Source organism: Melopsittacus undulatus, chromosome 6 (assembly GCF_012275295.1).
Source record: "Melopsittacus undulatus isolate bMelUnd1 chromosome 6, bMelUnd1.mat.Z, whole genome shotgun sequence".
In the NCBI taxonomy this organism is placed as follows: domain Eukaryota; kingdom Metazoa; phylum Chordata; class Aves; order Psittaciformes; family Psittaculidae; genus Melopsittacus; species Melopsittacus undulatus.
In genome coordinates this window covers 8,401,982-8,426,861 of record NC_047532.1, presented here as the reverse complement: position 1 = coordinate 8,426,861, position 24,880 = coordinate 8,401,982, and the positions used below count along the sequence as shown (strand labels likewise).

Sequence of the window (24,880 nt, the reverse complement as noted above, 5' to 3'; positions counted from 1 at the left end):
ACCTAGTCCACCTACACTCTTAAGCCACTTCCCTGGTCTAGCTACCCAAGATACCTGTCATTGTTACGGGAAAAAGATCCAAAGAGCAAAGACCTCCTGTATCAAAGGAATGACATACTTCACTATCTAAAGAAATCCTTATTTCATCTCAGTGTTGATGATAATTCAGACAATCTTGTGTTAGAGATTGAGTCAAACAGGAGAAAGGCTGCTTAGGACAGCTCTATAAGCACCAGGGTGGTGGGTTAATGTCTTCTGGCTCATTCTGATGAGGCACTGCAACCTTACAGCAGGGCAGGATAGAATTTGCTGCTCAGAGCTGAAGTAAAATTCTCAGGGAAGCATCAATTCTATCCTACAGCTCAGTACTACTCTGTTCCCTTGGTGCAGAGCAGTAGCTGCATATAGCCTACTTTCAAGAACGGACACTGGAATCTCAACAAACTAAACAATAAAAGCCATGGGTAATGGAGTTTATATAGCCAGTCCTACCAATACATATATAAACTATATATATATCTATCATATATAATACGTAGTATATATAACATACAGCATACACTATATGTTGCCTCTATTGTGTGTATATATTTTTGTGTATATACAACATTATACAGACTATGTAATACAATATTTATATTATATATTGTATCCAACATATGTTACATTTAACATATATGCTATATAGAACATATGCATATGTTATATGCATTATATATAACAGAACATATATGTTCTGCATATATATATATATGAGCTATGGCTAACAACCAGAAATGAGCTTTTACTTACTCAGCACTTCCAAGTTCTAGGTAGAGAAAACCCTCACATGCACTCAAGCAAATTTTTTTTCCTTTTCACTAGGGTTTATAGGCCAATATAAAATTAGGACTGTTAGTTTTTTTTTTTTAAAGAATAAAATCATACATAATATTAAGAAGTTAGTGTGGAATCCTCCAGGATAAGAAGTGTCTTTTGATTTGGTTCTAACCATCAGAACCAAGGAATAACTTAAAAATACACTAAAAAAGAACTTGCTAATAAGAATTCAATAGGTTAGAATAGTGCTAAAAATACATGAGTTATGAGTATTTCTGGTAGACAGAAGGCTATGTAAAGACTGCTTCGAGACATTGCAGATCATCTTTGCATATTCATGTTTTTCTGAAGGGCCTGAGAAATGGTGAAAGGAACCCAGCATGGTTTAGATTGGATATAAGGAAGAAAATCTTTACTGTTAGGGTGGTGAGGCACTGGAATGTGTTGCCCAGGGAGGTTGTGAATACTCCATTCCTGGCAGTGTTCAAGGCCAGGCTGGATGAAGCCTTGGGTGATATGGTTTAGTGTGAGGTGTCCCTGCCCATGGCAGGGGGGTTGGAACTTGGTCCTTTCCAACACTAACTATTCTATGATTCTATGTTTCTATGTCCAGGCAGAATGAAAAGGGCAGTTGGAGGAATCATTTGGTAAGTTAAAGCTGTGTTCAAATAAAGGATCACACAAGTTGGCAGGTTAAATGTGAAAGCACACTAAGGCAGGCCAAAAAAGAGTTTGAGCGTTAATTTGCAAGAAGCGCGAACACTAAAAATAATCCTCTTTTTAAAAGCCAAGAGTAGGAAGAGCACATGCAGGGCAGCTCTGGTATTCCCCTTAAACCTACTATGCACATACAGACTTGAGGGTGATGGACATTTTTGAACACAGACAGGTTTGTAATATAGGATATATTGGGAAGTACATTTTTTGTAAAGTCAGGGCTCACAGAACTACTGGAGACATCCCAGCAAGTCAGCAGGTGTGAAGATGTGGGAACAGTCATTAGTTTTCATAACTCCAGGGATCCCTTTCCAACATTCTGGACCCTCAGGCTTTCATCCTCATCAGCTGCAGTCTCAGTTTGCCTATAGCTTATTGAGAGCCAGTTTGTTGCTTGTCTTTGTCAGTGTTGTGTTTGCCTGTCAAGTTTGTGTCTCCATGTTTTGTTTATGGCTTCCCACTTTTTCTTGCTATGCCATTTGACAAGAGACTTGGTCAGATAGTCCTACTGAAATAAATGTCCCCATATCCATTAGTGCAACTGAGCGGGTTTATATCTCACCACTGCCTACCTTACCGTTTGTCAGTCATGTCTGTGTCTCTTTATGTTCTTGTTTATGGCTTCCTCCTTTTCTTCTCCCATTTTGCATTGAGATGGTTCTTAACCAGATACCCCCAAAGGGACAGACACTTCCACACTGCTTTACAGAAATCTTTAAAAAAACTCTGAGACTGAACAATACTGCGTTACAGTGATGGGGTTCCCCAGGGAATCTCAAAGACTAATGTGCCAGGATGGTTGCTGTTCCAGGCACTCAACAGTGATCTGACAAATGAGAGGAACACTGGAGTGGGAAACTTTGCTGCCCACAGCTATGGGACTGAAATAATTTCAGATAAGGTCAGGGTAGATAAATGTAAAACAATACAGACAAGGGGTGCAGAGAAACACTCATACACAAATAAGAGCTTTTCAGTTGACCATTACAGCCCAGGAATTGTATTTTGTTATAATGGAAAATATATGAAAATTTTCATTTCAGTATTCAGAGGTAGTAAAAAAAACGAAGTACCAGAAAAAAAAGAAAGAAAGAGAAAAGGAGAACAGAACTAATACTCTCATTTTTTATGCAAGAACATGAGCCACTTTATGATTCTGATTATTTTGCCACAAAACAATGATGCTGTAGAAAGTACCCAAAGAGGATTATACAGCTTGGAAAAGAAATAGCTACAGGAACATCAAAACGTTTTTCTCTTAAATCACTGACACAAAGAGGATGGTTAGGGACTGATGGTCCAGTGCCTCTTCCAATTCAAGCAGTAGGAACACAAATGAAGGTAGTAGATGGCACAGAGAAAACAAGCAAACCAAAGTGTTTCTTCATAATGTAAGAAACTAAGCTGTGGTTCCCAACACATTCAAAAAGCAGCTAGTCAAGTTAATGGAAGAGACATCCATGAAGTATTATGACATACAAGAGCATCACCTCCAGCTCAGTAAACTCCTAAACTGGAAAATTTTTAGAAGGTAGAAAAAAATTGGGGGAAAAAAAGGGAAGGGGGGGGGGGTAAAGGAGAGAAGAAAACAGGAGAAGGGGAAACGGAAAGGAGAAAGGGAAAGGTGAAAGGGAAGCACAAAGGGAAGATGAAAGGGAAAGGAAAGGAGAAAAGGAAAAAGGGTAAGGGAAAAGGGAAAAGGAAAAAGAGGGAAAAGGAAATCACTACATTATTGGCAAATACTATGATCCTGATGCCTTCCCTAATCATTCTTCATTGCATTTCTAGTGTCTCCAACACAAGAAGGACATGGAGCTGTTGGAACAAGTCCAGAGAAGGCCATAAGCATGATCAGGGGCTGGAGCACCTCCTGTATGAAGACAGGCTGAGAAAGTTGGGGCTGTTCAGCCTGGAGAAGAGAAGCTACATGGAGACCTCAGAGCAGCTTCCGGTATCTGGAGGGGGCTACAAGGATGCTGGAGAGGGGCTCTTCACTAGGGACTGTAGTGACAGGACAAGGGATAATGGGTTCAAACTTAAACCTGTCTTAATCAGGTTAGATATAAGGAAGAAGTTCTTCATTGTGAGGATGGTGAGGCAATGGAACAGGGTGACCAGAGAAGCTGTGGCTGCCCCATCCCTGTCAGTGTTCAAGGCCAGGTTGGACAGGGGTTGGAGCAACCTGCTCTAACGGAAGGTGTCCATGCCCATGGCAGGGGATTGGAACTGGGTGAGCTTTAAGGTCCCTTCCAACCAAAGTGCTGGAATTTTGTGATTATTGAATTCTGCCTGCAGTATGTGGGCACAAGTTCTGTCAGCTGTTACGGAAATTGAACTCTTGTCATTTAAGGCAGAGCTTACTTTGTGTTTTGTCATTTGCTGCACTTGCTAAAATAATTATACAGGTTTTACTATAAAATTAATGTCTATATTGTATCTTACATCCATATCCATTTACACAGTTAAGTTCTTGTATGCCATTAAATGTTAGCATTGGCATGGCCTTGCATAGTCACAACTGACACTTCGTGACATAAACGTTTATTAAAATCCAGCCTACAAAGGCCTTTCTGCAGTGCCCCCTCCTGTCTGTGCCATTAAAGCTCTGCTTATGTGGAACTTGCGTTACATCAGAGGGGGTTTGCCAGAGCCACACACACCACTTTGGCAAAACACCTTTTTAATGACTTTACTGCTCTGATATCTAACCTACAAGCGTAAACACACTTAGGAGATTGCAACTGGGCATTTATTAATATATGATTCAACAAGGAGAAATGTACCAACCACATAGCCTCAAGATATTTTTAGCTGCTAAAGAGCCTGCTGCAGCATATTTCAATATGATAATCAAAGATGATTTAGGGCTAAAATGGCCTAAATTTTTCTTCTTCTTTTTTTTTCCCCACACGGGCAGGCCTTACCTCACTTTATTTTTTTAATGATGAACTTGTTTCTATTTCACACAAGTGAAAGCCATTGCTGTCTGGGTAGCTCGTCCTGAAAAATTCTAATGGAAATTTCAACATACTTTGAAAAAGACAGGACAGGTGATCTTTAAGGCATGGTTCAAAAGCCACCTTCTGAGCTTTCCACTGACCTTTGCATCTTCAGAAGTCAAAATCATTACAAGATGCAACTGAATGGTTTTTATTTGTTTTCAAGCCCTGTATACCTATGACTTCTTTTTTTTCATGTTAGATAGTCACAGAAATGTACCTAAGTGTGGTTTTATTCTACTAAGGAGAAAATGATTGCTATGTTTACATATAATAGTCAAAATAGAAGCCTCCAAGACTTTGAGTGGATATGGCTTTGTAATTAAAAAGACTGAAAATTTGAAACTATGTTTGTGATATGCAGGACTCAAACAAGCTAAAATACACTTGAAGATGTTTTGATTCAAACATCATATTATCTTCCTTTTTAGGTAATTCAAAGCTTCCCATATAGGCATCTTCCTTCCCCCCCCCCCCCCCCCCCTTCCCAGATATATTTCTTGCTTTAAAAACATTTAAAAAGCTAAAAAAAAAACCCCACCAAAAACCACAAAAAAACCAAACCAACCAACCAACCAAAAAACCCAAAGCAACCCAAAAAAAACCCAAGAAAACAAACACCACATCCCGTCCCCCAGAAACCAAACCCAACAAGACAAACTGCAAAAATCACATGAGCTTGTAACAGAAGTTTAAGAAAAAAAGTATTTGGTATAAGATGTTTTAAATTACTATTGGAGGAGGGATCAAATTAAAACAAAAAGTATTTCAGCATTTTATTAAGAAGTTGCCATGCTTGTCACATTGGACCACACTGAAAAAGATTCTACTTTGTAGACCATGAATTCAGGACCTACACATGAAATTTTACAATGCACATTTACTGCAGTAGCTTCAGTAACTTGCATTACATAAATCACTGTAGAAAATTGAAGTTGCTCTTCATTTTCAAAATGCAGGTTCATTAGCAAATGTTAAAATAGTTTGCTGTTAGCAATTACAAAAATAAACTAAACCATTTATAACAGCTATTAAAAAAGTAACACTTCAGCCGAAATACAGACACTAACTTTAAGGAAGGAGCTGTATTTTGTAATGTAATATTCTTACTGTGTTTACTTGCTAATATATACATTTCAGCAATAAATGTCATGGATTCTGGTGGTTAGTATAAAAGAATATTATAGGTTAATGCAATAAATGGTGCATTATATAATTTTTACTGTTGTAAAAGTGATCAGAGGAGTAAGAAATGTTTTGAGAAGATAAAAATACAGATGCTGTATTTCTTGCTTCTCTGAGAAAGGCTAAAAATGCTAGATAAACCTAACAGGAACTTCCATCTATTGTCACTCCCTATGTAAATAACTCTGAGCCTCAAAGTTGAAGTGGTTCAGGCTTTGACAGGGAACCTTTCATACCCCTTTCTTCCTAAAAACTTAGCAGACATGGACCACTGGGTGGAAGTCACCTGTGCTTATAATTTTCTGTCCAGACTAGCTGGATAAAAGCTCTGTTGGCAAGACATTGTCAAAAAAAATCTCATTCATCTACCCAAGGAGATGTGAAGAGAGGCAGTGCAAAAATGACTGAAGGGAGTGAAGAAATGTGAGCAAGGGTATGGCTTCATTAGCTGCATCAACTAGTGACCTTAATCAAGACTTGGTTCTGGTACCTTATTGCAGTTGCTCCTGTCAGTTAGCAAAAATGCCCTTGAATCCTGATCTTGGCTCCATGCACTCTTTCCCTTCTTCTTTCTTTAACCTCTACAACACTGCAGGAGATAACAGATAGTTAGGAGCTTTTTAATAGAGAGGCTTGCATCCAGAAAGGACACAGACACCTGTCTTCAGAGGCAAGCAGCAAACTTCACATGCAAAGGTACTTCTAGTGCAAGGCAAGCCTGGAGAACAGCAAAGGTTCTGGTTTGTTCCTGGCTCAGTTTCCTCAGCTGGACAGTTTCAGACAACTATCTTCCGAGGCTCTATCTACACAAACAGTTCAGTTCAGGTAAGGAGTGTAGTTCTGAGGGGAATCTCCCAATTGTTCCCACTTACTGAACATTATGTCATTCACAGAGAAATTTCAAAGCATGTTAACTGAATTTTGGATGAAACTATCTGGAAGACCTGATCTAGGAGCACATCTAATGTGCCCCAACCACTCACTAGCGCGTATTTTGTCTAATTCAAAGCAAAAATCGTACAAAACACTTATAACTTCTTGAATACAAGCATTTCACACAATAAATCCAACAATATTGGTCTGCATTACTTCCTAATGTCAATATTCCCTCAATGGACTGATTATTCAGTCTCTCAGCTTTACGGATGTCCTCAGCCCCATTCCAAGCTGTCTCTTCACTACAGTGCAAAAAAGAGCTTATTTACTTACTGAAGGGCTATGGATCCTAATCTCAAAGGCATCTAGAAATACAGTCTCAAGTCTGAGCACAACAGTATTTAAATCTGCAGCTAGCAAATACACTCAGTGTCTAACACCTTTACATGTATTTAAGCACTTGACTCAGTCATACTGCCTGTGACACCAGCTTTTCATACAGATTCTGAACCCATCAACCCATCTTTAGAATTGTGTGTGTGTGTAATCCTCATCAGAATACACATAGTAAAATCCGTGCTGCATATCTAAAATTAAACTTTTACAACATTAAAATGAGATTAATGGTTTTCCCTATACCTCGTCACAACAAGGGCTGTTGTGATGATATACCAGCTGAGGAATACAGATACTATGTATAGACAAACCAAACAATTTATCAACAGAAAATGGACTGCTCAGTAATTAAACTCCCACACCATAACCAGAAACATGACCTACAGAACGGAGCCCAATATAAAACAGAACACAAAATGCAGACTTGAGTGCTGATAGTTAAAAGCCCTGCAGCCATACAATCCAGTGGTATGATATACTTGAAACCAGATTTACAACAGGAAGAATATACAAAATTCTTCATTAAATACTTGGGTAACAAGGTTATAAATTATGCTTCTTTTATTCAACTACCTTTACAGTACAGGGCGGGGAGTGAGGAATCTACTGGTACTGGAGTTAATCACCAGCCTGTGACTGAGTCAGGTGAACACCTGGAGTCATGCCAGGATAAAGCCTACACAACATCATCAGCTTATTTTTAATCAGCTGACATAGATAAGCAATAACCCTTACACACTTAGCATCCTACTTAAGTGATTCTTTGGTACCAAATACAAAATCAGTACTCTCAACAGTCAGAAACAAACCAAGCAATGAAGAACTAAACATACCAAGGCAATAACTGTCCTAAAAGTATTTGGGACATCTTACTTGAATTGTTACACAAAATGAAATGATATTTAAAATCCAGCTTCCAGGAAATTGCTTTATGGTTTGGTAATTCTGTTAAAATCTTTTGCCATAAAAAAGTCGTTCACAGACAAATCGAAGTAGCTATTTGTCTTTAAATAGTTGTTTTAATAAACCCCTAAATGACACTGCTTTATGACACTGAAGAATCATATTCAAAAGAATATATTTTGTGGACTGTACATAATTTATAAAATAAGAGCTTTTGCTTTAGCATGTGGCCAGAATTGAGAACATTTATAAGTGTATTTTACACAACTATCAACATAGTACACATCGTTATGAGACCTCAAATTAAGAATGATATTAAAATCCTAGAATCAACCAGGTTGGAAAAGCCCTTTAAGCTCATCCAGTCCAACCATTCCCAGCACTGCCAAGGCCACCACTGCCCCATGACACTGAGGCCTCGTCTCCACACTGTGTGAACACTTGCAGGGCCGGTGCCTGCAGCCCTGCCCTGGGCAGCCTGTTCCAATGCCTGAGCACCCTCTGGGGCAGGAATTGTTCCTCAGCTCCATCTAAACCTGCCCTGGTGCAGCTTGAGGCCGTTTCCTCTTGTCCCATCCCTTGTTCCTCGGGAGCAGAGCCCAGCCCCTCGTGGCTCCATCCTCCTGTCAGGCACTTGGAGGGAGCCATCAGGTCCCCCCTGAGCCTTCTCTTCTCCACACTGAACCCCCCAGGTCCCTCAGCCCTTCCCCATCTCTCTTGTGCTCCAGGCCCTGCACCAGCCCCATTGACCTTCTCTGGGCCGGCTCCGGCTCCAGCACCTCAAGGTCTCTCTTGTAAAAACACAACAGAACGGGTTTTCTTCTAAGGGGGCAGGGAGAGGGAAGGAAAGTTGTACGGGGCTGGAAACAGCCCAAAAGAATCGCTATACAAAAGGCGCACTGGCCAAGCCTCAGTCAAACCTCCTCTCCCGGTGTGCGCGGACGCTGACTGGATGCCTGCGGGACAGCGGCGGTACCTCGGTGGCGTCAACAGTCCGGGCTTTCCCCTGGCTTGGGAGCAAGCAGCAAACGCGGTGAATGAAGTTCTCTGCAGGTGGACGGGAGACAACAGCCCTGCGCCGAGCCGCCGCCTTGCCTGCCCCCCAGAGCGCGCTGTGCTGCTTCCCCCGCCTCCTGTCCACCGCGGAGCCGGGACGGCAGCTGGCCGGGCCTCTCTACAGCAGAGCGGGGGAACCCTCACGGGGGTCAGACCCCTCCGGGCCTCAGCTCGGCTTGCGCGGCACCGCCCCGCTGCCCTCAGCGCCCCGCCTCTCCCGGCTCGGCCGGAGTCTCCGCGGCCTCCGGCACCCCCGTCAAGATGTCTGCGCTGCGGGCCACCCGGGTGAGCGGCTGGGCTCGGACCGGGCCCGGGGCCCGGGGCATGGGGTGGGGCGCTGCGGTAGTGGGGAAGGGCCGCGGGCAGAGGGAGCTCCGCGGAGCAAAGGCAGGAAGCCCCGGCGGCCCCGGGCCGTGGAGGGCGGCCGGCCGGTGAGGGGCAGGCCCGGCTCCCAGTGCCGCGACCTCCCCGTCCTGTCCGTAAGAGCCGAGAGCCGACGGCTGCCCCGGAGGGCAGGGTCGCACGGAGCCGAGGGCCGATCGCTACTCCTGACTACCGGCGAGGCCTTGGGCGAATCCCCGTGGTCCGCCCGGTGCCGCCCGCGGAGCTGTTGCACAACCGTGGGCCGCTTTGTGTGTCAAAGGTCGTGGGATGGGACTGCGGGAAAGCTTCCGGTACTTGTGCGGGCCCCGTTTCCCGGGGGAGACCGCTCCAGCACATCGGGGCTCAAAGCTCGGGGTGTTTATACAGGGAGTTCAGTGAGCGCATTGCCTATGCTGCTTCTTGAAGGTGTGTGTGAAGTACAGTAGTTGTTTTTATGAACTACCAACGTTCTGCTGTGCTGAGCCACCAGGAGCGTCCTAGCATCGAACTAGAAAGCAAGGGTTATTCAAAGTTCGTACCTTGAATAGGAAACAAAACAATACCTTGCCTATAGCATTTCCAGGCCTTCCTCTGGCGTCCCGTTTTCCAGAGGCACTCACTCACTGACCTAGCAGAAGGGCATGTCGCCAGAGCCGCCTGGAAGCAGCCCTGGTGTGCCCCAGGGTGCTGCTCTGACAGCGCCTGTGGAGGAAGAAGTTTCATCTACAGGCAGCCAGTGTGTTCACAGATCATAACCCGTGAGTTAGGCAGGGGAACGGGCAGTTATTAATGCCCATTGTAGGGCATGGGTATTTCCAGTTCAGCCTGCAAACACAGTACCCTAGCAATGAACTGCTCTTGACAACTCTCATCTTTGTCCTGATGCAGAGTCAAAGTTAGAGACTTTAGCTTGTTGTCCATCTTCTTTTTGTGATGTACAGCTTTTCAGACAGGTTCTGTAGCTGTTTAAGTATGAATACAATAATATGTATAGCTTCCATGTGTATCCATGTCATGCTCTTTTCCTGACAGCAGGTTATTCCAGTGTTAGTCTTGCCATTCTAATGATAGTATTTCTAATTGTGACAGAGCTTATGGAATAGTGTATGGAAATGCAGCAGGAGTTGCACTGGAGCATCACTGATGGTAGCTTGTTACTGAATCTCATTGTTCCGTTGCATTCAGGCAATAAGAAACTTGAGAGAGTAGGCAGATGGGCATCCAAATTCTTACATGTAACAAGCTGTGGTCCTTTGTCACTTGATCATTTATGCAACTTCCAGGTATGAATCCTGACTAATTCCTGTTTCTGTTTGTGGGGGGAGTGTTCATTTTTTCCAGAGCAGCTGTCAGTGTTGACTTACTACCCTGGTACACAACCCACAATAGTTCTCTAGTATAAATTTGACAGCTTCTTTCATGTAGTGTGTCATTGTTAGCATTACTTTGAGTTCAGTACTTTTACTGGTGCAGGCAGAACTTTTTTGATGGAAAAGCTATATATGAGTCTGTCAAAGGCCTTAACAGAAGTGGAAGGAAAGGAAAAGAAAAGAGAGGAAGGAAAATAACCCCTATTAGAATCATCTGGCTTTTTTTTCAACCTCATCTTGTCTTTCTCGAGATGAATTAAGGTGTAATACATTCTGAAAGGTTGAGGTTTTTCAAGATAATCATTTGTTGATCTTCCTTGGCTTGTTTTTCTGTGTAGGAGTGGCAGCAGTAATACAGAAGTTAAGAAGATACCATTTTGCAATGTCTGGGGCTTGTGAAAACTTGAACTGAATGCTGTATTGCCTAGTGGAAAAGCAGTGCTGAACTACTAACAAACGGGCTTGACATTCTGTATCCAGCCATGTCCACCCTAGGTCCTGTGCCTGGCAGTGGTCTTTCTGCATTTCTTCACCTTTCAGATTTATACATGTTGTCAGTATCCTCTGGAAATGCTTTCTATGCTGTATTGACACCTACTGTTACCTGTGTTCTTCCGGTTCATGTGATGTGGCTTTGTAATGTTCTCTGCATTGCATTCTTGTTTTTTAGAGTGTGTTTGTCTACCACAACTTTATTTTGAAGCTACTTGTTGCTTCCCCAGCTGTGTAACTTCCTGGAATGTCCCTGTCTTCTACACCTTCTAGGAAAATTTCTGTACTTTTTTTGCACTGATTTTTTTTTCAGTGTTGCATAATAAGTGACTGGTCTGATAATGCTTCCCCTCTCCCTCCCGCCTACATTTTTAGATAGCAAAATCAAGAACAAGGCTTTTCTTAGTGTTTAGGCTGGTTTGGTTTTGCACAGTATTGATTTGGGTCCTTCCAGAAATTTATCCAATTAAATATTTTTCACTTTTTGTCCAAACATTTCAGAGATTCAGAATTACTGAAGGATGAAAGAGGGTAAAACAACTATTTAAAATCAAATTGAGACATATTTTTGCACAGAATCAAGGCATTCTGAAAATAGCTGTAGCAGGAATATTTGTGGGCACTAAATTAATAAAAAAACAACTAAACCAACCAACAAAAACCACAGTCCACCAAACTCAAACAAACGGAACCAAACCCAAAGCAAACACACTGAAAAAACAATATATCTGTGATAAGTATTAGGAAAAAGTAACCAACCTCAGATACTCTGCTGAGTTCTGCCTCATTTGGGGTGCAATAATCACTAAGTGTCTGTAGAAGCAGCTTAGTAACAGAAAGCAGATATGAGTCTGGAATGTTATCAAAGTATTCTTATAGATCTTGGTTAATAAGTTGTTTTTGAAGTCTTACTAAATCTGCATGTAGATGGTAAGCATTGGGTAGATGAAATATTCACTACTGGTCAAGAAAATCAGGTTTGATGAGTGTGTATAAATGATAGATATTGCTATGTCTCTGTGAATATAAATTTTAATTGCACTTAATTATTTTTAAATAATTAGTTGTGCAACACTCAGAAGTGGGTACAGCAGTTTGCTCACCTCAATGCTGTTAAAACCTGGGATTCCTGGAGTAGCTGTAAGTTCATGTGTGCTCTGCTTGCCACAGGAACCAAACTTGATGTAGCCAAGATTTTTTTTTATCACTGCAGTAATTGTATTCTACTTGATGTGATGTTGTTTCTGCAGAGGGATTCTACATTTAAAGTTGTGCTGCAGTCAGGCTGGTAGCTTTAGGAGGTTGAAGCTGTAAAAGTCTGACAACTTGTGTTCTTTTTCTCTTTAGCAGATACTTCAGACCATTGCAGGGCATGGATGGAGGTCACACTCTAGCAAACCTGCTCAAAGTGCACATATAGGCAAACCTGGAGCTGGCTTTAGCTTCGGTAGGTATTGCAGTTTTTGAAAGAATTACAGCAATTAAGGGAAATTGCAGAGGTAAAAGAAAAAATAATATATCACAGTTTAACATGAATTTAAAGTCAAGGTGTTTATTAAAAATAGATTTCTATTCTTTAAAAAAAATGTTTGAAAACCAAAATTACTTTCTTCTTAGCTCAGGCAAGTCGGATGTGTGCATGTTTGTATGATTTTCTTCTTCAGACTCATGTCTGTTTTAAGCTTTTTTTATTGCCAAAGTGCCTTAGCTTTGAATATTACAATGTTAAAGTAGCTGAACATTGTCATAGTTGAACGTAATTGCAAAGAAATGTTATAAGGAAATTCATCCTTGTCTTGGCATGCTGTAGACGTAAAGCAAATTTAGTGGGTCAGCAGCTAGATGTTTGAAATTGAATAGCTAGGATCTTTGGATAGTATCTACCTCCTCTTTCTCCATTTAATGAGTACAGCCTTCTTCTTTCTTTTGGTAATACATTTTATATTACACAGTCCTCTACTCCATTTTCACTATTTTGTGGATAATTTTATGAGTGAGTGTATTGTAGGCGTAGATGAGAGGACAGTGGAGGCTTTCTCCAAGGAAGATGGGGAAGCCAAGCTTTTTTGCTTCCTTGAGAAGCCCGGGAAGTGGTGGTTTGGGTTGTCATGGAAGGACACTCTTGTTTTCTTTTTCCTCATAGTCTGGCAATCGGCAGAATTAAAAATAGTAGAGAATTTATGACCTTTGTTTTTTAAATAGAACTTACTGATGAACAGAAAGAGTTCCAAGCTACTGCTCGTAAATTTGCTCTGGAGGAAATTATTCCAGTTGCTGCACAATATGACAGAACTGGAGAGGTAAGTCTAAGTGTAAGGGGAAAAGTAGACTTTTTTCTTAATCTGCATAAAAATTAAGATGTTGATTGTGGTGAATCAGAAGGTGATTTTTATGTCTATTTCAGTATCCTCTTCCACTTATAAAACGGGCTTGGGAACTTGGTCTTATAAATTCACATATACCAGAAAGCTGTGGTAAGTAAACATTCTTCTTAATGTGCAAAATTAAACAAAGAAAAGGCATTAGATGAGATTTATGTGTGTAATTATGGATTCTGTATGAAATAAACAGTTGTCTACTTGGATAAGCTAAATTAATCAGTAGGAAGGTTGACACATAAAAGTGTTGCTAGGTGTGGATGTAATCAGGAGACAAATTAGACAGATTATGATTTAGTAATTTACAACCAGATTTCCCTAACGTGATTACAAGTGCCTGATGTTTTCCTGGTGCACTGTGTCAGCTGATCAGGCAGAGAAATTAGAAGGTCATATTTTCTTCTAGTCTCTGACACAGGCTGGAGCAATTAGAGAGTTTATTCCAGAAGGACATTTTTTCAGTTTCGATTAGGTGCAGTACAACAGTGCTTTGGTAGTGTTCATGAATATGAGTAACCATGGAGGTTAAGGAACAAAGAGACAACAGGAACAATTGTGAGAACTGGATTTATCCAGCCACAAATACTGGAGAAACTAAAGACTGAAACAGCTGAACTACTGCAGTATTATCACCTGATTATTAAATGAAAAATTACAAGGGGAAAATTGGACACCACTGCTTTAAGAAGTCTCCAAGGGAGATATGGGAAAATACATACTAGTAAGCCTCATACACCATGGAAATTAAGGGCAAGTAAGGTGAAATACAGAAATAGTAGACAAGAGATAAATGTGGTATGCTAGAGAAGGGGTTTTGTGAAAGAAAATCATGTCTCATAAAAATTACTGGAGTTCTCAGAAGTAGCTGGTAAGTGTGTGAACAAGGGGATGCCTTGCCTGGTTGATATAGAATGCTAGAACTTCCAAAATGAGTTTTAAAAATCATCAGGTTTCATAGTGGAAAAATTAGCAGCATAGTCTTGCTAAGTCTTGTGCTACTTGGAATGTCTATAAATAAACTGTAAAATGGGGTAAGTACTGAGGTGGTAGAGTTAATTGATCATACTAAGTTATTCAGTGTAGAAAAGATGAGAGGTGCAGGAGAAGGTCATGAAACTGAGCAACTGTTAAAATTGCAAATGCAATTCAAAAAAGGAGGAGGGATGCACATGTGAAGGGAAAGAAGCAATCTGAACTTCATAGAGAAATAGTATCTTCTGAACTAGTTACCGCCTTTCAAAAAAGACATTTAGGGGTTTATAATATGTGATTACGTGAAAGTCAGCATAATGCTCAGAAGTGTTCAAAACTGTAAAATTTAAGGTCATAAGGGACCTTGAAGGGAATGAGGAAAAAAGCAGCTGACATAATTATGCTGCTGCCTGAATCTAAATTGCACTTGCCTCTAATTCATTATGTAGTCAGATCCTTCTATCTTGTAAGAGTATTGCGGAAATGGAAAGGGTTCCTAAAAGGATGACAAAGATTATAAAAGCTGCATGTTCTGTGTGAGATGTAGCTTCTATGTGAGAAATGACTAAAATGTCAGTGTCATGGAGAGTGTGAAAACAGATTAATAATTCACTGTCCCTTTCAGTATAACTAGAAGGCATCAAATTAAGTCAGCAGATGGCAGGTTTAAAATAAAGGAGATGGTTCTGCATGCAGTGTGTAGTTAATTTGTGAAACTCATTGTCCCAGATGATATTAATGCTAAAATTTTATACAGATTGAAAAAGAGACTGGGCAAATTCACACAAGAAATACCTGTCAAGGGTTAAGTATAACAAAGATGCCAAAAAAGAGGCATCTCTTTGGCTGAGGAAGTCAGCTGAAGGGTCAGGGAAATATTTTTAAGGAAGTAAAGTTCCATTGTTATTGTATTTGTATTTACTTCCCAAAATGTGGCTCCTGTCAGAAACTGATTACTGAGCTGGTTGTCTGACTAGTATGGACACTTCTTTTTGCTTTCCCCTAAGTGCTGTGTTTTCCTGAGTGATTGCTCAGGAGCCCTTTTCCTGCTTCCTGAGAACTCTAATTCTCAAATGTAAAGCAGTAAAATAATTGGAGTGGTATATTCTTGCCACTTCGTGCACCTTGTCCCGCATGAATCACACAGTAACCCTGCAACTGTGATTCCTCATTTTCAAATCACATTATTCTTCTGACAAAACTTTTTTAAAAAGCTTGTGTGAGAATGGCTTGCCAAGCGTGGTACACAAGCAGATGAATGGGGGGGAATGTGTTGTTGTTAATTAATTAGAGTAAATCACTAATATTTTACAATTTAAACCCATTTTAGTAAATGAAGTCTTTCAACTGTAGGTGGTCTTGGCCTTGGCAGTTTTGAAGCATGCCTTATTACAGAAGAGTTAGCTTATGGATGTACAGGGGTTCAGACTGCCATTGAAGCAAATTCCCTAGGGGTAAGTTCTGCCTTTTCTTATGCTCTTTAATCTAGAATCTGTGTGTTTGAAAAAGAGGGATTAATGGTCTGAATGTTTTCTTTCAGCAAATGCCAGTAATCATTGCAGGAAATGAGCAGCAGCAGAAAAAGTACTTAGGAAGAATGACAGAGGAACCAATGATGTGTGTAAGTATAACTGGATCCTTGTAGAATGTTCCTAAACCAGATTAATAGTATTACCTCTTTTTTATCTTTAATTTTTTCCCTTTTTTTTTCTTCTTTTTCTTTATTTTTTCTCCCAGAAAATTCACAACTTACAACTTGGCCCATTTTTGTTTGTAAATAAATGGTGGCATTTACTGAAAGTCAGGGAATAGCTAATGAGATACATTAAGTACTCAAATAGAAGTTATAACTTGGCAAATTACCCCCATCCTAAGTCACTTACAAAAAGTTAATGCCTTTTATTTCCCTTTTGAGAGCATATGTAGACGTTTTAAGAAAAATAGGTTTGTATAAAGAGAAACTTAGCTTGCATGGGAATTAAACTATTTGTGATATTAAATATAAGCAGTACTTGTTACATAGAAAGAAGTAAAAACTCATGTGCAGTGCATTAAAATGCGAACAATTAAGCCTCATGAAGGACACAGTAACCATAAAATGTTACTCAGTGCCCTTATTTTCACATTTCAAAGATTGTCATCTTTCAGTTTGTGAAGCCTGAGGAAGTAATGACAGAATGGTTGTTTGATTAAAGTACAATTTTATGTATTCTTATGGATTTATAAAGAAAATTAACCCGTATATGTTTAGATTCTAGTGAAGAATCTAGCTGTTGGGTGTTTTTGAGTGGTTGGGTTGGGTTGTGCGTATTACTAGTAGTAGTAGTATATTTTTGAGTTTACCAGGCAGTTCACTTAAACCTTTTACAGATTAGCAGGGTGCATGTTGTGGTTGCCTAAAAACAGAACTTTAATTTCTCAAGATTCTACATATTTTCTTCTAGGCTTACTGTGTAACAGAGCCTGGAGCAGGCTCTGATGTGGCTGGTATAAAAACAAAGGCTGAGAAGAAAGGAGATGAATACGTTATTAATGGTCAGAAGATGTGGATCACAAACGGTGGGAAAGCAAACTGGTGTGTTAACTGTTAACTTGTTTTTATGTTATATAGTGGCTTTCCACCCTCAACATTAAGTTCTTTAAAGACTTGTTAGAAATCTAAATCATTGTTGTGTTTCAACACACACGCTTTAGTCTCTGACCAGTTTATCTGTATAGGATATAAGAATGTAGTCTCAGTGCTGTGCAAAGCCTAAAAAGGAAAATGAGGATTGATATGACAACTCACTCAAAAAGGCCTCTTGAATCTTTCTGCTGTCAAAAGAAATCAATTCTGCTTTTTCTTCAGGGCAGGAAAGCACCAGTTTGATTTAACTTGCAAAGTACTCAAGAGGCTCATATTGCTGGCCCCATTGCTTCATAGTTATGGTGACTGAGATCAGTGATTCTACTCAAAACACCTCTCACTTCTAGTGAAGCTACAAACATTATTGCTGTGGTGTGTATGGAGCGTGCTTTACAGTATAAACCTCTTTGATAATGTCTCACATCGTGCTGATCCATAGCACATAAATTCTTCTTAATTCAAGTGAAAAAACTTTATATTTTTATCCAAAAGCTGAATTTTCTAGTTAGTTATTTCCTTGTTCAAGGCAGATCTATCAAAGGCAATCTACCAGATGTCTTTTGACAGTACTGAGCACCATGTGTGTGATTTACAACTGTTTACTTTCTAAGAAAAATACTGATTTACAACCCACACTTAGAAGAATAAAATTAAGATAATTGAAATTATGTGATAATATTTTGCATGCAAGAATATATTTCCAAAACATTAATTTTTATGTATGTGCTGTGAATAGATTTATTTTGTACTATTCATGAAACTGATAATATCACAAAGATTTACAGTACATGAAAAAGGTGGAAAATCTCTGCATGTTTATCTGAAGTAATTTTATTGAATTTTATGAAATCTTTATTCTCTGAAACTTCCTCATGCTCTGTTTATTTTTGCAAGGGACAAGAAAAAGGAATTTTTAACTGAGATAGAATTTATTATATCATAGAAATGCACATAAAAACATTTAAAATGTTAGCTAGAAAAGTATCTGATTGTTAATTGTGAGGATAAACTGTATCCCTCTTCTTTGTTTTACACTAGGTATTTTTTGCTAGCTCGTACCAATCCAGATCCAAAAGCTCCTGCAAGCAAAGCCTTTACTGGATTCATTGTGGAAGCAGATAGCCCTGGAATCCAAGTTGGAAGAAAGGTGAAGACTGTATCTTTTGTTTGACAAGCCAGGAATTATCATTCAGTTCTAAACTGGTAATGCAACAAATTACCATTAGAGAAAAAAGACTGTTATGCAACTGCACATTTTATATACTCACGTACAACAGTCTTTTCAGTTTCACAATATACAGGAACTATTTATAAGACACAATTATAAAATTATTCATTCAGATAAGGGATTATTCAGAACAGTCTAAAGCAAGATAACTTTGAAGAGCTGCAGAAAGAATCTTTCAGAACTATTTTATTGACAAGTGCCAATAAATGAGAAGTAGTTTGCCTTGAAAGGATAAGAAGCAAGTTTGACAGCTTTAGCCAGGTGAGCTTTAATTTTGGTTACTGATGGTTGAGGAAGAGGCCTTGGAGGCACTAGTGCTATTTCTCTTTAAAAAGTACTGGTTTTTTTGTAGTAAGCAAAACTGGATGTTGAACATTAGGAAAGGAATCCAAAAACTGTACTGCATATTAGTTTCTTTACTTTTTTCACTCCCATCTCAAAGGATATAGTTGAACTAGAGAAAGACAACAAGACTGATGACAGCTGTAGACTCTTTACATATAAAGAGAAAGTAACTTGCTCATCTTAGACAAGTTCAGAGCATTGCTGGTCTGCAAATGCAAAACTCGTATTTTTCATGTATAGGATAATTTTTGGATGAAGTGTTTTGGGGAAAAAAACATACTTTATGCTTTGAGTAAACTAAAGAATGAAAGCATATTGTTCCGTTGCATAATCCAATTTATTTGTACCTCTATAAATTTCCCATTTCAGGAAATTAATATGGGTCAACGCTGCTCTGATACAAGAGGTATTGTCTTTGAAGATGTGAGAGTCCCAAAAGAAAATGTACTAATAGCTGAAGGAGCTGGCTTTAAAATAGCAATGGGAGCTTTTGATAAGACCAGACCACCTGTAAGTATCAGAAATAACTTAATTATAAAGCATAGCAGGAATCCCTGATGTTTTTTTTTTTCGTCTGTGCTGTTTTCAATTCAGGTAGCAGCTGGTGCTGTTGGATTAGCAAAAAGAGCACTTGATGAAGCTACTAAATACGCTTTGGAGAGAAAAACATTTGGGAAACCAATTGTTGAAGTAAGTGAGGGGGACTGGGGAATATAAGTAAAAGCTGTGTTTTCACAGTAGATGTACTACTACTGATTTTTCAAGGTTATTCATTGATTTACTTAGTTTATTAATTTTTATATTGTATCTCTGTCATTTTAGGGTTTCTGAGTATGAAATGGGCCAGAACCATTTCAGTAAACCTAGCTATGTGGTAACTTTCCATAATTTGTCAGTGATTATAGTAAAAGCAGAAACTAAACTCTGCCCAAAAACCTGAAACTCATGTACAGGACATACTTAAGGTCTTCAGCACTAATAAACTGGGATTTTCAGGAAAGGGAAAAAACTCTAAGGTATGTGAAATAACACACAGCATTTATACTAATAGAATATACTGTCTATCACACTGCTTACCAGTTTCAAAGAAATACGAATAAAAAGCAAGGTAAATGCCAGTCTCATAAATAGTAAAGAACAACCTCATAATTCAGTATTTAATCCCTATGACTAAATGGATTTGAGAATTAAAAACTTAAAAGTCTAATTGAACATACGATGCTGAGAGCCTGATCCATATTCTGTAGAAGTGTAGTACAATTTACTGAGTTTGTTGAAGAGATCACTGTATTAGGATTATGTTTTTCTTGGAGTGTTAAGCAGGCAGTGCTAACCTGGTTTATTTCATTGTTTACAGCACCAAGCAGTGTCTTTCTTGCTTGCTGAAATGGCAATGAAAGTGGAACTGGCTAGGATGGCTTACCAGAGAGCTGCTTGGGAAGTTGATGTTGGTCGCAAGAATACCTTCTATGCTTCCATTGCAAAGGCATTTGCTGGTGACATTGCAAACCAAGTAGCTACAGATGCAGTACAAATTTTTGGAGGAAATGGATTTAATACTGAATATCCTGTAGAAAAATTGATGAGAGATGCTAAAATCTACCAGGTAAGTAAAACAGAGGATGTGACCTTTATAGTAATGCATACATTTCATATAAAATAGAGTAATGGCCCTTATTTCAAATCACAATGTACGCATATTCAAAAAAGAAAAAAGTTTCGAATGAAAGCAGTGACCCTTCAATTTGAAAAAAGACTCATTCAAATCAGGCAAATTCTTGCACACAGGAGTCACTGCACTAGATCGAAACTAAGCTCAGGTAAGAGAAATACATTATGGTTTTTCTATTTTTATTTTTTTCCCAGTGAGGTAACTCTCTGAAATTCTTGGATTCTTAATTTTGAAGCTTTTGAATTTTTAAGGGGGAAAAAAAAAAGTAGTAGAAAAGAGCAATGAAAATACCAACACTGTCTTTGGTATTCTAGCAGTCGAGATGGTTTACATCTAATGCTGTTCTTAAAAACCTAAAGTGATGGAAATCTTCTGACCTTCCATATGTATCCTGGATTGGTGCCTGCCTCGTAGTTCAGCTTTCCTCTCCGCCTGAATACTAAAGCACCTTCTTCATGTTTTTCCTAATAACTTGTTGGCTTTACAATTATTTCATCCATGTCTCTTGATTATACCTTGCACTTCACTGTGCTTTACTGTATTGCTGCCCGATTCCAGGTGGTATATGCTTTTGGCAATGTTTCATGTACAAAAACTTGGGTTTCCAACTTTTTTTTCTATATATTTGATCTCCTTTGGTAGCACACAGTCCTAACACTGTGTTTACTGGTAACATTTTTACATGTCCTTATTCTTCTCTAGGTTTGTGTTGCCACAAATCTTCGCTCCTCTGGTAGAAAATCTTAGTTTCCTTACTCAAATTTGGGAAGCTTCCCTTCTTTAATTGTCAATGATTCTTGAAACCATTTCCATTGGCTTATAAACCAAAACCTTACTTAAGAAGATTGTGAGTTTTGATGTCTTTACACGAGTCCCATGGCTGTCTTCATCTGCAAGTCATTATGTGCTATATGAGCAGATTAGTAGATTGCAGGAATAGGTGCTGAGGCCCCAGCAGCTACACTGTCAGCAATTTGGACAGGCTGAGTTCATAGCAAACCTGTGTGGTCCCTTGGACTATATGTCACCAGTATGCATGTAACTGTAAGGGCCCAGATGTAGGCTTGGACATTGGGTCTTGAGGGATTTGGTATACAGAGAAAGCAGAGCTGCCACTTCAAGTTTGCTACAAAGGTATCTAGCATCCACAGAACACAGCCTGCTCTATGAACTGGATCAACATGTGCTGAGCAGCAGCAGTCAGGGATTCACTTTGGGAATGAACAAATTCTTCTGAATCAAAAAACTAATGTGAATGCAGGTTATAGTGTCTTTATTTTCAAAAAGCTCTGGAAGGTTCTTGGGAAGATTATTCCTCTAAGTAGACGAGAATCACAGAATCACAGAATCCCAAGGGTTGGAAGGGACCTCAAAAGATCATCTAGTCCAACCCCCCTGCAAGAGCAGAGTAACCTAGAGTACATCACACAGGAACTTGTCCAGGCGGGCCTTGAATATCTCCAATGTAGGAGACTCCACAAGCCCCCTGGGCAACCTGTTCCAGTGCTCTGTGAATTTAAGCAATTTGCCAAACCAGGTTCTGGCAGAACTTGGAGCTGAAACATTTAAAGCCCTGAACTGTGTTGTCTCAGCCCTTGTATTACATTGCAGTATGCCTGGGGAGCATTTTGCCTCCTCTGGCATTAGAGCTTCATACATGCTTTGTTGTCTATCTTTGACTTTGGTGCCAGCAAACAAATAGAGGTGTGATGCAGACTGTTTCTGGAGGAAAATGCAAGGACACGTGATAGAAAAAAAAGAAAAAAACAACAAAACCCAAATAAAACTGTATGGTGGAGAGTGCCAGTTAACAAGAAGCAATGGAAATACGTGGATAGATCAAAGAGAACATTTGGTATGAACAGTCAAAGAAAATACAACACTTCAGCACAAGTCATCTCCTCCCCTCCACCTGGTGTTCCAAATCTTGTTTTGTAAAAAACTAAATTACGCATTTTCTTCCTCACCTAAGCAATTTTCTTCATCCTTCTTCACATGCCATGTCTATTTTCATGAGAACCATAGTGAATTTAGATAAGGGCAACTGAGAAAACAAGACTGTCTCTCATGATCTTGTATGTGATTTATTCCATTTAGCCCACTTAAGGTGCTCTGTTGCACTGCAATTTTCTTTACTTTCTCTGTCTTTCTGTAAATCCTAATCCATGCTGGATTAGTGCCCTGAATGTTTAAAAGTGTAGGTGTGTTAAAACCTTGTCAAAAAATCATTAGCTAATATTATTTCTTCTTTTCAGATTTATGAGGGAACTGCTCAGATTCAAAGGATGATCATAGCTCGTGAACATGTTGGCAAATTTAAGGCTTGAAGAAATGTATCAAGTGTGTCTGGTGCCACTGTAGTGTTCTGTGTTCTCATGGAAGAGGATTTTAGTGGACTTCTCAATAGAATTAGAGGCCTGGAGAAAAAAAAAACAACCACACTTGCCTTCAAAATCTTTTTATTCTCTGTGTTATTAAGCACTACTTATCTTCTCTCTGTCCAGTCCCTCACTTCACTCCTGACTAGCAAAGCTGATGTTTTCTAAACATTCTGAATTCCAAAGGGATTGGTTGTTGAAATACCAAATGGGCAAGGAATGAGAACCTCACAATGCTGTAAAATTAATGATCAGAATGTTACTTCTGACAGTTGTTGCTGCATTCTAATAAATATTTTTTTAAGAGTAGTGTGATTGTTTTTTGTTCATCACTTAAACAGTATTTTGGGTAAGTTGTCCAGTGTCATAAAGATGTTAAAAGCAGTCCAGTTCCCACTAGATTACAGCCCACAGCTGCGAACTTGCAGAGTGAAGGCTGGCACTGCTGGTTACCTGCACTGTGTGTGCTCTGAGGATTTCAATATTCTCCAGTTGTAACAAAACCAGCCAGAGGGAATGTGGCCTTTGGCACTACTACACTCCTTAAGCCAGTATATGCTCAATTAGGATAATTCACTTCAAGTGAACATGTGTAGCTTTCCTTCAGACCATCTTATGCAATTCTATTTATTTCAAATCAAGTGTATTTAAACCTACAATTCTTTTCCATCAGTGTGTAACTGAAGAACAGCTGAGAAGGAAATGTTGCAAGATGTACTTTGTTTTTAGCCTTGGATAGATTGTCGTGGCAGTGGTGGCAGGATGGACATCTCCTGGACTTGTAGAACAGATTACTTGGCATCTGGGAGGGAGTACCTGCAGTACTGCATCCAGTTCTAGGCTTCCCACTACAGGAAAGATAGACTTAACTAGAGGGAGCTCAGCACAGGGCCACAAAGATGGTTAAGAGACTGGAGCATCTGTCATGTAGGGAGAGGCCAAGACCCTCCAGCCTGGACGAGAGAAGGCTTGGGGTAGTCTTATGCACATGCATAGACACCTGATGAGATGCAATAAACAGCAGGGAGCCAGGCTCTTCTCAGTAGTGCTCACAGACCTGGTAAGAGGCGGTGGGCACAAATTAAAACACACAATATTCCTCTGCAACATGAGAAAATGTGCTTTTTAATTTTTTTTTTATTGTGAGAGATGTCATACACAGGCAGAGGTTGTGGAGTCCCTATCTGTGGAGATACTCAGAGTTCACCTGGAGACAGTCCTGGACAGCCTGATCTAGCTGACCCTGCTCGGGCACGTGGGTCACCCTCAGCAGTCTCAAGAGGTCCCTTCAAATCGCAACCCTCCCATGAATTCATTTGCAATTTCTCACCAACTTGTCCTTGCCGTGGTCCTTTATCCATCACCTGAATGCAGTGCTGGGCAGTAGTACAAGTACCTGTGGCCACCCTGCTATCAGTTTTGCAATGCTTATTTCTCAGGTAGGCCACCTAAGAAATTAGTTCATTAAGTGAAGTGATTAATCACTGTAAATCACCAACTTCTTTACCTACAGGAAGACTGATGATGCAAAATGCTTGGGAAATATATATGTAAACATAGACCCTCTTTTTGACTGCTCTGTGCAAGCCAGCATTGCACATCGTACTTCTTTATGGAATGGCAGGGGTGCCCCTGCCTGGCACAGCTCTCTGGGGGACACCTGGCAGCATCAGGTGTTGGTCATCAACACATAATCATCCTGTGCAGTTTTGATCAGGTAGCAAAGGGTGGTTTTGAACTGAAGTTATCCCTACCTTCTCTGTAGCTACAATCTTGGGATTTGGGAGCTGAGGTCACAAAAGGGAACCGGACCCATGTCTAAATGTGCTGTGACACAGGAAAGCGCGCAGCTGGACTCAGTGTGTGTAAATTCACCCTCTTCCCATGTGTCAAAGTGACCTTTACCTATGCAAAACTGCTCGTGCACCCTCAAGGCCCCAGCGTGGCCCCCGCCGCGGCTCCCGGCGCCGAGTACCCAAACAGCGTGGCCCAGCGGAGGCAGAGCTGAACAACCCCCCAGGCCCCTCTTCTTCTCTCCTCGGTGGGAGAGCCGCCGGCAGGCGGTGACGGTACCTCAGGCTGTGACCGCAGCTGCCTTCGGGCGG

At 40.0% G+C, this 24,880-nt stretch overlaps 2 protein-coding genes across 5 annotated transcripts in view; one reads left to right on the top strand and one right to left on the bottom strand.

Moving 5' to 3' along the window:
* The window catches only part of SLC44A5 (solute carrier family 44 member 5), a 94,482-nt gene extending 85,294 nt beyond the window's left edge, over nt 1-9,188 (bottom strand). Inside the window, exon 1 of one of the 2 annotated variants that reach the window (XM_034063481.1) lies at nt 8,816-9,188. The gene's annotated coding sequence lies outside the window, so the exon portion shown is untranslated. Of the gene's footprint in view, nt 1-6,210; nt 6,385-8,815 lie in introns of those variants that run through there. The other variant, XM_031050758.2, reaches the window with a different exon arrangement.
* ACADM (acyl-CoA dehydrogenase medium chain) lies at nt 8,960-22,839 on the top strand. 3 transcript variants are annotated; one of them, XM_034063484.1, is made up of 12 exons: nt 8,960-9,236; nt 12,524-12,623; nt 13,379-13,476; nt 13,581-13,650; nt 15,880-15,980; nt 16,067-16,147; nt 16,971-17,101; nt 18,191-18,299; nt 19,095-19,235; nt 19,320-19,415; nt 20,083-20,331; nt 22,653-22,839. In XM_034063484.1, the coding sequence occupies exons 1-12, from the start codon at nt 9,213-9,215 to the stop codon at nt 22,722-22,724; spliced, it is 1,272 nt and encodes a 423-aa protein (XP_033919375.1). In that variant the 5' UTR covers nt 8,960-9,212; the 3' UTR covers nt 22,725-22,839. The 3 variants fall into 3 exon arrangements, with proteins under 3 accessions (XP_033919375.1, XP_033919374.1, XP_030906692.1); XM_034063483.1 differs by having other exon boundaries at nt 9,028-9,236; nt 12,527-12,623; XM_031050832.2 differs by lacking the exons at nt 8,960-9,236; nt 12,524-12,623; nt 13,379-13,476 and having other exon boundaries at nt 15,857-15,980.
* The last annotated feature ends 2,041 nt before the right edge of the window (nt 22,840-24,880 follow it).

Coding starts and splice junctions, on each gene's coding strand:
- ACADM (XM_034063484.1), top strand. CDS start 9,213: ATGTCTGCGCTGCGGGCCACCCGG. Junction 17,102..18,190: donor AACGGTGGGAAAGCAAACTG/GTGTGTTAACTG, acceptor GTTTTACACTAG/GTATTTTTTGCTAGCTCGTA. Junction 19,416..20,082: donor TTGGGAAACCAATTGTTGAA/GTAAGTGAGGGG, acceptor CATTGTTTACAG/CACCAAGCAGTGTCTTTCTT.